Source organism: Chrysochloris asiatica, unplaced genomic scaffold (assembly GCF_000296735.1).
Source record: "Chrysochloris asiatica unplaced genomic scaffold, ChrAsi1.0 scaffold00027, whole genome shotgun sequence".
In the NCBI taxonomy this organism is placed as follows: Eukaryota; Metazoa; Chordata; class Mammalia; order Afrosoricida; family Chrysochloridae; genus Chrysochloris; species Chrysochloris asiatica.
Window position 1 is genome coordinate 24,265,711 of NW_006408545.1, and position 13,675 is coordinate 24,279,385.

Sequence of the window (13,675 nt, forward strand, 5' to 3'; positions counted from 1 at the left end):
ATCTTAAGGTAGATCTCACATCCCCTTATTAGAAAAGAGAAGAGACTCTTGTCAGAGTTGATTGAAACCCACTGAGTGCTGCTGTATGCACTGAACTTCATTAACCTCTTGAGAAGTTAACTTCCAGAACAGTCATGTTTCAGAGTGCCGTTGTTGTTGTTGTTGTGAAGTGCTGTTGAGTCAATTCTGACACAGAGTGACCCTGTATAAGGTTTCCGAGGAGCAGCTGGTGAGCTTGAACCACCGACCTTGCAATTCAGACGGCTTTGCAGTCTGGTACATTAACCCACAGCGCCACACCAGGACTCCTTTAAGGTCCCTTTTACTCATTTTCTCTGTGATTTTTTCTTTACAAATGGTGTGCTGTTTTATAAATTTATTGCTTAAAGAAATACTTGACTAGAAAAAGACTCATTAATTTGCTGGAGAGGGGTGCAGTCTACATAAAAGGAGCGTTTAGACTTTGAGGTCAATTAAGAGCTGACTAGTTGGAGGTGACCTTCTCCTGATGAGTTAAGTCTCGGACCATCCCAAACTGCAAAGGTTTATTGAGTCTACAATCGGGGAAATAATCCCTTTTGCGAGCTGCAAAATGACCCTATCTCAGATAAAGGCATTGAATGTATTTTCAAGTCAACTTTGGGAAACATAGCTAAAATTCTGGTATTATTGGAGTCTGTGCACCACTCCAGGCAGTCCTATTGAACAGGACCCCAAAATGGCCCCATGCCTGTTTTTTCCTACAAAACTTACACCTGCAAACATTAGGTGACAGCCTTCCCTAGCTGTGTCCCTTCTAGATGTTCCAGTCACAGACCCCTTAACTCTAGGTTTGGATCAGACCCCATCGTTTTACCTTGGGCTGGAGTTAAAGAGTAGCAACACTCTCACACTTTCCAAAGTGAGGTGGACTCTTCCTAAGGAAACCTCTTGTCTCCTCAAAACCTTCCATATACTTTCTGAACCCTGTTAATATCTGGATAAAGTATTCACAAATCAAAGACTAGGTTTTGGCCATTTCTTTAAATGCCTTCATGTAAGGAATCTCTTTTGTAGTCATTTTGGCAGCCTCATGGCTACCAAACTAAGGCAGGACTGTCCCTGCTCAAGGTGGTGGTGGTTGTTGGTGGTGATGGTATTCTGCGGAGTAGGTTCCTACTCATAACAACCCTGGATAGGGTTTCCAAGGCTGTAAATATTTACGGGAGCAGAAACCTCATCTTTCTCCCATGGAACAGCTGGTAGTGTCAAACTGCTGACTTTGAGATTTGCAACCCGACTTGTAACCACTACACTCCCATAGTTCCTTAAAGGTGGTGGTTGGTCGTTATTAACTGCCATAGAATTGACTACAGCACATAGCATCCTTGTATATAACAGGATAGAATGGTGTCTGGCTGTGTGCTGTCCCCACAGTCCATATGATTGTAGCCACTGTATCATTGTATCTCATTGAAGAGATTCTCCTTGTTTTTGCTGACCCTGTGCATAATGTTATTTTCTAGTAGCTGATCTTTCTGATGACATTTCCAAAATAAGCAAGACATGCTTGTCATCCTCATGTCTAAGGGTGCACATAGCTAGCAATTACTGAGCACTTCCTCACTTCCAGGCTCCACCTTGTGCGTTGGTTGTGTCCAAATGAGACTTCGGTAACGTGAGTCTTTGTATTACAGTGATTCTCTTATAGGGAGCTATCAAGGATATTGCAAATATTTCCCAAGACATTGTGAATTTTCTGCTTAAAAAGAAAAAGAAAAAAAAAAGTAAAAGCAGTTTTAACTATGCCTTATGGTAACATCCTGTCTCATTTGTGGATCTAATGAAATGCAAATTGATGCTTGGAGATTTGGGGGGAATGATATATTTTTCTAACCTTCTGCTTGAAGGTTACAAGTTCTTCAGAATGGAAAGGGGAAACCTTCAATATTCACTAAACTCATCAATTTAAAAGAAGCACAGTTGAATCTGCTATCTATCATTATCACAGAATGCCCTATTGAGAATAAAAACTAGAGATGAGTCATAAAGTACAGCTATAAAGTCAGAGCTTGTATTAATGACAGCTTACAAATCACCTTGTCCTTTTCTTATTCACTTTGTCTATTTTATAATTCTGATGTTCTTACAGTTAACTCAGATTGATGATTCTTTGACAGAAATAATTTACTTCAACTTTTTCCATACTGTCTAACTTTAAAACATGATGAAATATATTGTTTAATTGAATTGCTTTTAAAAATTGTGTTAGATGATGAACAAATTACGTTTGAATGTAAGAGATCTTTTTATCCTCATTTGAGAAGTTTGCTATGGTAATCTGTACAATTCGAGGAATTTAAGGCCCTTGGTGATCCTCAGAGTTCCTGCTGGCTGATGTCTTATTGATTGTGTTGGTAGCTGACATTATAAATTTGAACTAGTTTCTTAGATTATAAGACCTCGCATATATACAAACTCCCCCTAACCATGAAACTCAAGAAAGACTTGCCTTTCTAGCGTGTTTGAGCGGTTACCTGCATCCCTGCCCTTACTCTATTTGCTACAGGATCTCTCACTCTTCATAGCATGCATTTCTTCCACAAGAGGGATGGGTTGTATCCTCTGTTTTCTTCTTTACCTTGCACCTCACTCACCTCTACTCTCCTAGCTCTGTCACCAAGTTAGATCCTGGTAGTTGAGGAGGGTTCATTTCTCTGCCTTACTCTGCCTGCTGCAGTTACCAAGTCCTGGCAAGTCTTATTGGGAAATACCTTTCATTTATTTTCTTTCCTGTTCAGACTTTGTCCCCAGCTTGATTTGGTGTTCTGCCTCATTTATTACAGTAATGTTCTTACCAGTCACCTCTCCATTGTTCTGCATTCAGCTATCAGATACACACAGTGCTTCATTAATGTCCTCTTTGTTTATGTCTCCCTTCTTAGCTCCTTAGTAATGACTAAGTCAGGGCTAAACTCTGGTTCACTGAATCCCCCATCAGACCACCACCAATATCACCATTTACCCCTCAATTGAACAGCTTTTTTCTTCTTGAAAATTGATCTCTTGTTTGTTCTTTTAACCAGACTGTTTGTTTGTTCATTCATTCCTTTATTCATTCATTTCTCCCTGTGCCTATCATTGGTTTTCATGTCCTGAGGCACCTGTCTTCCCACTGGGTTGGCTCCTGGAGAGCTGCCTCATTCCTGACTACCCCCTATTCAAACCCTACCCCTATACTCAAGATACAACTCAGGGCTTGCTGAAAGGCCTTCACGTGTTTGGGGTACCTCACCAACCATTGCTAATCTTTCTTTCCATTTTACTCATTATACAAATAACATGAAAATTTGTGGGGAAATGTCATTATCTTGTAACTCATTTTTTCCCACAAACGTTTGAAGCCCCTTCATATTTTTATATGATTGTGTTTCAAGGGCAGAAAGGCTATTATCCTTTTCCCTGTCTCTCCAGTACCTTATAGATTATCTGGCACATACCAAGTGCTTAACACGTTTTGGATAAACAGCTCTAACAGTCTTGGATTATGATTTAGTTCTTTGATGTTTACTTCCTTGTATCTCTTGCAGCATGGTATTGGGCACATCATACAGTCATCTTGATCATCAAAAGCCACTGGCCCAAGATAGAAAATATTTTGTTTCCTCTGGCTATGACAGGAATAAGAATACATTAAAGGAATCTGCGGAAAACTGGATGAATGATTAAAGCCAATTATAAAATCACTTTCTAAGTCTCTTTTCTGCATAGCAAAATGTATGGCTGATGCTCCAAGAGTTATTGTTTATAAAACAAATGACTTTTCACTAACTTTCAAAATCACATTAGGCTGTATCTCTCCTCCTTATCTTTTCAGAATGGGTAGCATGTGTCAGGTCCAACTTTTTGGTATTATGCTACCTCCATGATGTGAAGAACATTTTGCAGCTTCACGACCTGGCCACTGGTGCCCTCCTCAAGACCTTCCCATTAGAGGTCGGAAGCATCGTGGGATACAGTGGTCAGAAGAAGGACACTGAGATATTCTACCAGTTTACGTCCTTTTTATCACCAGGTGAGAGTCTTATCACTGTTTTTATTCACTTCAAAAATCAGATGTTTCAATTTCTTAGGCAAAATTGGATTATAATACCAAATTATTGAAAATCACATATCCTCTATTCCAACCAGAGTTAGTTAATGGGAGTAAAACAGTAAAACAGATGCTTAGATTAAAGTGAAATATAAGAGCTTAGCAGTTACAAATTGGGCTGCTAACCTCAAGGTTGGTAGTTTAAAACTACCAGCCGTTCGGCGGGAGAAAGATGAGGCTGTCTGCTCCCGTAAAGATTTACAGCCTCAGAAAACCTCTACAGGGTCATTATGAGTCAGAACCGACTCCACAGTACTTAATAAAATAAGAGCTTAAGAACAACCCTCTCTTTAATCTTATGTGCTCAGTTGCTGTTCTTCTGGGGACAGAAACAATTTGTGTTCTGCGTTGACTTAAAAAAATATTTACCGTGAACAAGTACATCAGACTCAGATGTTGTCTTTTTTGGATTATATATGCAGAAACACATGCAATTTAGATAATTAAAATCATAAAATAAAATCTCTAGCCACAATTTGACATTTAAAAAAAAAAAAATGGTTTCTCGATCAAACTGAGACTAAATCTGTTGTTCTGTCTTCTGTTCCCGAATTAAAATATAACTCTAAAAGTCTTATAGTCTAGTCATTTAGGGAGAAATGTGCCTATTACTTGTTTCTAGTAGAGAAAGGGGAAATGCTTGTGGGTTGTGATTGTTAAGTTCCATGGTATTTAAATTTTCTCCAAAGTAAATATAGTTCTCTTTTTTTTTTTTTTTTTTAATTGGTCAGGTTAATTTGCTTCATTTTGCTTTCTTCTCTACTTCTCTAACCAACTGTACTGATGTGTTACAGTTGGAGGCATGCACAAACTCTGACTTGTCCCCAGAGTGCAGCCCAATTGGTGCTTTGCTGTTGACCAGGTAGACTTTGTCCTAAAAGCAATCTGACTGAAAAAAGTCTACATTGTCCTTGTCTGTTTGTCGAGTTCTGTAGTGTAATCTGTGCCACTGGTTTTGTTGCCATAGTGTGGTTACTGGAAAATAAAGCCATTCTGTAAGATAACTAGGCAGGTTCGGAAGTGGGTCTGTCCTCCACCAGGGATCTGGCCATGGGTGACTGTGATGATACCTCATCCACTTTTCTTTTGAGCCAAAGAGCAGATGATTCAGATAGAATCTTATCCTGGGACAGCCTGGTGTCAAAAGAAAGGTGTTCTGTAAATAGGTCTATCTAGAAAACTTAACAAGTTTTACTTACCCAAGTACCTTTCAAAGACTACAGAAGCTAAGAAAAGTGCCCCCACAAGTAGGTGGAAACCATGCCCAAGGCCAGAAATCAGGAATTAGAAGTTCAAGAACACTAAGTTAGGCTGCTCTGCACCTCATCTCCTTCTTCTTGGTCAGGGCACAGTATCATTGGTGGACACACACCAGGCAACATCAGTTTCCTCCAGAAAGTCATTCTCTGTCTTCTGCTGCTGTGGGGTCTACAGTTTATCTCCTCAAATTTGCACTGATTTCCAGAAATCTTATTTGTTGTAATATCATAGCTTAAATAGTTAAAATGGAGACAATGGCTCCTCTCCTGTTTCAGTAAGTGACATATTCAAGGCCTAAAAGAAAGTTTAAATGAATTTGGTGATTCCAGTAAGCACAGGTATCTGCTCTTTGATTTGAGAGGAAACTTGCAGAACAGTTTGTTTAATATCACATAGAACTAGAAATTCCAAAAGGATGAATTTAAAGACTTGACGCTTGGTTCACCAAAGAACTCTGGATTTGGTTGCATAAAGGACAATGAGGGTAGAGTGGGGGTGACTCACCTGCTCTCAGTAAAAGCCCAAGTCCCCAAAGACCTATAAACTGCCTTCAATGACCCATAAGACCATTTATTTCAGGAACAAGCACATCGTTACCTGAGGAAGAAAGAGCTCATTGTCCTAGTGTAAAATGACGAGTTCTATGCCAAGCAATGAAACATCCCTGACTGTGGCTGTGATGTTAGAAAAGCAGTTTGCTCCTAGTTCTGTACCTCCAAGGCAGCTTCCAGGCAAGCTTTAATTTGTACTAAAATGCTTTGTTTTGCATTAGGCAAATCTGCTACACAAGACCATTTTTAAAGTGTTGAAAAGCAAAGATGTCAGCTTGAGCAAGACTAAAGTGCACCTGACCCAAGCAGTGGTATTTTCAGTAACCTCATATGCAAGTAAAAGTTGGAGAGTGAATAAGGAAGACTGTAGAAGAATTGATGCTTTTGAGTGTTGGAGGAGAATATTGAAAGTGCCACGGGCTGCCAAAAGAACAAATAAATCTGTGTTGGAAAAAGTGCAGCCAGAGTGCTCCATGATGGCCAAACTTTTGTCTGTCAGACTTCAGACATACTGTCAGGAAGGACCAGTCACTGGATAAGGATAGCATGTTTGATAAGGTGGAGGGTCAGAGAAAAAGAGGAAAACCCCTAGAGAGATGGTTTGGCCAAGTGGCAGCATCAATGGCCTCAATCTTGGCAATAATAGTGAGGTTGGCCCAGGATCAGTCAGTGTTTCATCCTGCTGTGCATAAGGTCACTATGAGTCGGTACTGACTCAACGGCACCTAACAACAACAGCAAAATGCTTTGTAAGTTTCCTCTGTCTTCTCTTGTTCATTTGCTTTCAGCTTTCGCTTTTCCTCTCCTTATTATAATTAGAGAAAGTGTGGTGACGCTGTAGGATAAACATTGGACTGGAAACCACGTCAGCACTTCAAACCCACCAGCCTTCAGGCTTTCTGCTCCCACAAAAGGTTTATAGTCTCAGAAACCCTACACAGCACTTAACAAAAACACTTACAACACTCCACAGCATTATCAGCAACAGCAATGCAATTTGGTATGTAAGACTAGAGATTAGAGTTTTCCCACACATGTTAAAACAGCTATCAGATCTCTTAAATATCTTAAAATCGAAGAAATGTCAGATATAGAGTATATGTGTGTGTGTATACACATTCATACACCTGAACACCAGCTCGCAAGCTTTCTTGAAATGCTCTCTGAAGGTCACTGCTCAACTATTGCAGTAAATGACAGAGACTAAATTGTAAGGAAAACCCTAGGGCCAAAACTAACTGAACTTCCTGCTGTTGACATGTGAATGCATCTGGCAGGTGCATGCCAGCTGACTTTGTTTCCCAGGAAGGTGTGCCCTGAAAGCAGATCTTGATCCCAAACCATTTAGGACTTTTGCACCTGGAATCACACTTGAGAGAAAGCAGTCAAGACAATTTGGAGCATGATGCACTTTTTATTCCCTGTGGCTCAAACCACTTAGTGGTTGAGCCGATTAATTCCACACTAGTGGGGCCGGGGAGGGTTGGCTAAGGTGAGCGCCAGACAGACTTGAACACCGAAATAATCCAGTATGAAAGTCCCAGGTGCACAGCTCTGAGAAGCAGGCATGAGACATGTCAAAAGCCTTTCCCAGACTGCTTGAGAAAGACGGTTTTCTTAAGAGCCTTGGGCTGTTGATGTGTGTGTGTGTAAAACATTAAAACCCAAGCTATAATCAGATAACACAGTATTTACAAAGGTCAGTTTTTACACAATTGTTTTATTTTTCTGTTATCCAATTTTTCAGAATCATCTTATTCTTTCTGTCTTTTCTTTCTATTTTTTTCAGTCGCCCTTTCCTCCTAATTCCCACTTTTCTCCCATCTCCTTATATTTATTTCACATTACAGCAGAAACACATTCCAACTGGTCTCCCTGAATCCTTTTTGTTGCTAGAGTAGCCTTGCTAACACACTGTTTTCTTCAGGAAATACCTCCTCAGGTCAGAACCACCTCTAGCCTTAAAGGACTTCCATATTCCAAATCTTTGTTTCACCCATAACTTTGACATTTATTTCCTAGAAATTATCTTCCCAGTCTTCTCTGGTTCACGATTCTAGGATGTTTTATCTCAAGCCTTATATTCCTTGAATTTACTACCCACTGGTGTCTTCTCAGGACACAAAAGGTCCTTAGGTTACAGTGATGCCATGGAGTCAATTCCGACCCATAGCAACCCTGTATAGGGTTTCCAAGGAGCAGCTGGTGAGCCTGAACCACTGACCTTGTAATTCAAATGACTTTGCACCACTCCAGGCCAGACACATGGCCCTTTATATCTGCAAGTAACCAACCTCTGTTGTATATTAATCACATTCTGCTATTAGCATATCAATTTGGAGATTGGAATTCTTAACCTTACTAGATAAACAAGTGTTTAGAGTGCGTTACCTACTCACTGTATTTCACTAGGAAAACTCACTTCCTAGCAGTTTGGCGGCTTACATAATAAGGATTATGTAGGATCGGCACTGGACTGCCAACCGCAAGGTCGGCAGTTCAAACCCACCGGCTTCTCAGAAACCCCATAGAGGATGACTATAAGTTGGAATCAACTGGCAGTACTTAACAACAAGAATAAGATCACTGTGTTAGGACCAGTCCCTTATGGGAATTCTAATTCCACATCCTGCATCACTGATAGCTCTCCACCTAGCAGTGACTCCAGGGTGCGCCAGCTCTTCAGATGCTTAGTTTGTACTCTCTTTTGCGTGTGCACTCTCTTTTTTAATTTTTGTTTCCATTTTAAGGATTCCTATTTACTTTTGTTTTGAGAGAAGGGGAGTGCTGATCAAGATGCGCTACATAAATTTAAATACATCTACAAGCAGTCTTCCACAGGGGAACGAGGATGCTTTCTGCTCCCCCAAAGATTTACAGCTTCAGAAACCCTACTCTATACAGCGTGTGAGTCAGAACCAACTCGACAGCACTTAACAACAAAGATAGTCTTTGACGTCAACACTGTGTTCATATATGCAAGTACAGTATTCAGTGCAAATTAGAATGCGTTTTCACAGAGTGGATTTTGGAAGTATGAAGCTATACGCTGAAAAATAGCCAAATATAACTTAAACCAAGAAAGCTAGTATGTAAGTCACATTGCACTTCCCTACCATCAGTGTTAATTGCTTGCATGACCTCTTAGGCTGTAATCTTTATGGGAGAGGATCACCAGGTCTGACCTCCCATGATACCGCTGGTGGGTTCAAACTGCCAACTTTTTAGTTAGCAGTCGAGCATGTGACCATTTTGTCACCAGGGCTCCTTGTAATCATCTTAAAAATAATTTGTCCAGGCATGAGAACGGAAATAACAGAGAGATTAACAATTATGCTTCTAAGGAATCTGCAGTGTATTCCTTGGTTAGTGAAAAGCAGACAAGTATTGTTTCTTAGCTGTCCAATGGAAGTCCACACGTTAAGAAGAAAGAACTGCCATGTTCATATATGATCAGTCAGTATAAGTGTGTCTTGTGGGAATTTGTTTGGCTTCTGGTTTTCTAGCGAGTAGTAGGATCTCTAAATTGATTTTTCATATACCTGACAGCATATGTTAAAAATATTCTGGGGCAGTGGGCTCTTTCTATACCAGCCACTCTGTTAATGATTAATTCTGCTTCATAAACCACAGCATTGTCATTGTTCTCAAACTTTCATTATGTGTCTTACTTACTATTTCTTTCAATTCTTAAACGTTGAAGAGTTGTTGTTATTAAGTACTTTTAAGTTGGTTCAGCCTCAAATGACTCTGTATAAGATTTCCAAGGAGCGGCTGCTGGATTTGAACTGCCAGCCTTATTGTTAGCAGTGCTTGTCCCACAGCGTCACACCAGAACTAGAGAGCTGAGAGTTAGAGAGTTGTTGTTTGTTGCTATGTAGAGGGTTTCTGAGGAGTTGCTAGTGGGTTTGAACGGCTGACCGTGTGGTTTGAAGTCCAGTGCTGATTCTGCATTGCCACAGTTACAAAGTTGTTGTTAAGTGCCATTGAGTCAGTTCCGACTCATAATGACCCTGTACAGCATTTCTGAGGCGCAGCTGATGAGGTTGAACTCCGCTGATCTTGTGATTCAGACAACCTCGCAGTCCGGTGTTTTATCGTACAGTACCACGCTAGGACTTTTCTTAGAGATTTGTTGTTAAGTGCCGTCGAGTCGGTTCTGACTTGTAACAACCCTGTGTAGCGTTTCTGAGGAACTGCTGTTGAGTTTGAATGGCCAATCTTGTGGATTGAAGTCCAGTGCTGACCCTATAGCACCCCAGTTACAGAGTCATAGCATTAAATTCAGAAAGTGGAATTTTAATTAGTGGTTCAGTACACTGAAAGTCTTGCTGCACACTAATCATTCTGTGTTGTGCACAATTTCAGATAATACTAGTTCTGAAATGAGTGTCTGTTTGGCTTTGCCCTTGATAACTGTGCACATATGTGTAACAGATGGGTAGGTTTCACAGAGCAGGAGTCCCAGGATAGCCATCAAGAGGCCCCAAAGTTTTCGCCTTGGATGAGTCACTGAATTTTCTGTCTCAGTTGCCTCACAGGTAAAATGGTCCTGGATGAAGTTCACCATTTACTTGGATGTGCATTTCTAAACAACCTGGATTGGGGAAGACATGTGAAGTTCTACAATTGAATTTTTTTTTTTTACCCCTTCTCATACTCACAGAATGCACATATTTTGCAAAATGTCTACACGGATTATGTTAAAAAGTGACAATAACTGCAAAGTGTGAGCATAGAATTTCATGTATCAGACTCTGTTCTAAGTACTCTTCAGGTTGTGAGCCTTCTGCAGCCATGCGGATTCTCTAGGTCCCTGACTAACACTCCCCTATTACCATTCATGGCACCTTGTCATGCTGTGTGATTCTTGCCTCTTTTGTGTCTAGTGAGCCTTTGAGATGAAACTTATAATTCCACTTTTTAATTTCAGGTATCATTTATCACTGTGATCTTACCAAAGAGGAAATGGAGCCAAGAGTCTTCCGAGAGGTGACTGTGAAGGGGATTGATGGTTCCGACTACCAGACAATCCAGGTATGAAGAATCTGACCCCTCTAATATGAGAGTCAGGCTGGGCTTTCAAATTCCACCTTGTAAGGAGTTGCAGAAGTAATCCATAGCAATGCAGACAGCACATATTCATGGAGCCTTTGCTGTGTTCCGGGCATTGGGCCAGATGATCTGGATGAAGCTGAGAGCCAGGCATGGCCCCTGCTCTCCCAGAGCTCAGAGGGTCTGCTCCTGTGATTGCTACTGTTGACATGAAGCCAGAGTTCTTTGTCTAGAGGCTCTTAACTGCAATAGCTATCAAAGCAACACAGTTCGTCTGTGTCAGTCTGCCTGCTTTCAAGTAGGTTGTATTCTAGCTCAGGTTTTTTAGTGTCATAAATAACAGTATAGATTTATTCCGCGTAAAGTATTTACTGATATGCTGCGAGGTCTTTTCTGTCTGAAGATCATCTGTATTTCTGCCTAGCATACAGTAAACAATAAAACATTTGAGTGACTGAATTAACTAAATAATTGTGTCTCCATAAACTCAGTCTCTGGCTGCCAGTGTTTCAGGTGAAGAATCTGTGACTTTTGAATCTTCCCAAGGGTATTGAATCTCTCAGAAACAGAACACTGGTTGAATGATTGATGATGCAGAATGCCTCCGTGTCTTTGTAATAAAAGGTCTCTTACAGGAATCAGAATATTGTTTATGAACAGAGAGCACTGGATTTTCATAAGAATGGTTCTCTGAAACTAAGGCATTATTATAGTATGGGGAGTGACCCTTCACCTGCCTAGAAATAGTCTAGAACACAGGCTACATCTAGGTCCTAAGTATATTCCGAAACAGGTGGTGGGCTGGATTTGACCCAAGGTTGCATTTTGCCAACCTTGTTTCTGTATCAGATTCAGCTAACTGGTCTCCTGCTTTATTGGAACACAGACATGTCCATTTGCTTACCTATTGTGTATGGCTGCTTGTCACATTTAAAGAGACTGTGTGGCTCTTTAAGAACATTTGGTCTATATAAAAAACAGTATTTAAATTCAGAACGTCCTTAGGAGATGCACAGGGCCATTGTCAAAAAGCCTGTCAGACAGGCCTGACATCTGCCTCATATCACCAGGTAACACTGGGAAAATCATTAAACCTTTCTACTACATTTTTTTTTTTTTTTAATCTATAAAATAAGGAGCTCTGTAGTGTAGTGGTTACGAATTGGGCTGCTAATCTCAAGGTCAACAGTTCAAAACTACCAGTGGTTCTGGGGGAGAAAGATGAGGCTTTCTGCTCCCGTAAAGATTTACAGCCTCAGAAATCCTATACAGGATCGCTATGAGTTGGAACTGACTCCACGGTATATAACCACCAGCTGTAAAATGGAGTCAGCATCTATTATGCAGGATTCTGATAGGATTATGTGAGATGATGTATTTGAATTGACTGACACACCGAGTATTTGTTGTTGTTGTTGGATGCCATCAAGTTGGTACCGACTCATAGCAAACCTATGTACAACAGAACATAACACTGCCTGGTCCTGGGCTAAACTCACAATTGTTGTCACACACGAGCCCATTCATGCTGCCACTTTGCCAATCCATCTCACTGGGAGTCTTCCTCTTTTTCTCTGACCCTCCACCCTACCAAACATTATATCCTTCTCCAGCGACTGGTCCCTCCTGACAATATGTCCAAAGTATGAGAGATGAAGTTTGGCCATCCTGGCCTCCAAGGAGCACTCTGGCTGAACTTCTTCCAACACAAATCTATTGGTTCTTTTGGCAGTCCGTGACACTTTCAATATTCTCCTCCAACACCAGAACTCAAATGCATCAATTCTCCAACGATCTTACTTTATTCACTGTCCAACGTTTGCATACATATGAGGTTATTGAAAATACCATGGCTTGGGTCAGGTGTACCTTAGTCCTCAAGCTGACATCTCTGCTGTTCAATACTTTAAAAAGTTCCTGTGCAGCAGATTTGCATAGTGCAATAAGTTGTTTGATTTCTTGACTGCAACTGCCATGAGTGTTGATGGTTGATCCAAGAAAAATGAACTCTTTGACAACTTCAGTCTTTTCTCCATTGATAAGAATGTTGTTCATTGGTCCATTGGTGAGGATTTTTGTTTTCTTTACATTGAGATGGCATCCATACTGAAGGCTGTGCTCTTTGATCTTCACTGTCAGCAAGCAAGGTTACAACCTTGTAACCTCAGGTTGTTAATGGGTCTTCCTCCAATCCTGATGCTGTTTATCTTCATGTAACCCAACTTCTCAGGTTATTTGCTCAGCATTCAGTATACAAGATACATATTCTATGTTATTAGAAGTAAATATAATGGACTTTTAGCTTTCCTTGTCTATAAGGGCGTGTTTTTTGTTAGTTTCATTTCCATTTCCTAGCGCTATATCCTGCAGGCCCTGTCTGGTGCTGACAGTCAGTTCACCCTAGCCCTGTGTTAGACTTTGTACATCTCTTCCATTTTAGACCATCATTCTTTGTTGCTTTTCTTTTTTCTATGTGTAGAAAATGTGTTTCCACTATGACATTTGGCACTCCCAGAATTTAATTCTATTCCTTTCCTGGGCTTCCCTGGTTGAGAGGAGGCTTGTGCCATTTCCTCTTATCTCTCTTATGCCAAGGATGCCAGTCAGTACCCAGCGAAGTGTCCCCTCTTTCCTCTCAAGAGGGCAGCCTCTGCTACTACGGAATCTCACAGAGCTG

The 13,675-nt window shown here is 40.7% G+C and overlaps 1 protein-coding gene across 1 annotated transcript in view; it reads left to right on the plus strand.

Moving 5' to 3' along the window:
• PREP (prolyl endopeptidase) overlaps positions 1 to 13,675 on the plus strand; it is a 154,061-nt gene that overhangs the window by 96,187 nt on the left and 44,199 nt on the right. The window contains exons 9-10 of the mRNA XM_006839965.1: positions 3,857 to 4,054; positions 10,877 to 10,980. Of these exons, the coding sequence (XP_006840028.1) occupies positions 3,857 to 4,054; positions 10,877 to 10,980 (302 nt within the window). The remainder of the gene's footprint in view (positions 1 to 3,856; positions 4,055 to 10,876; positions 10,981 to 13,675) is intronic.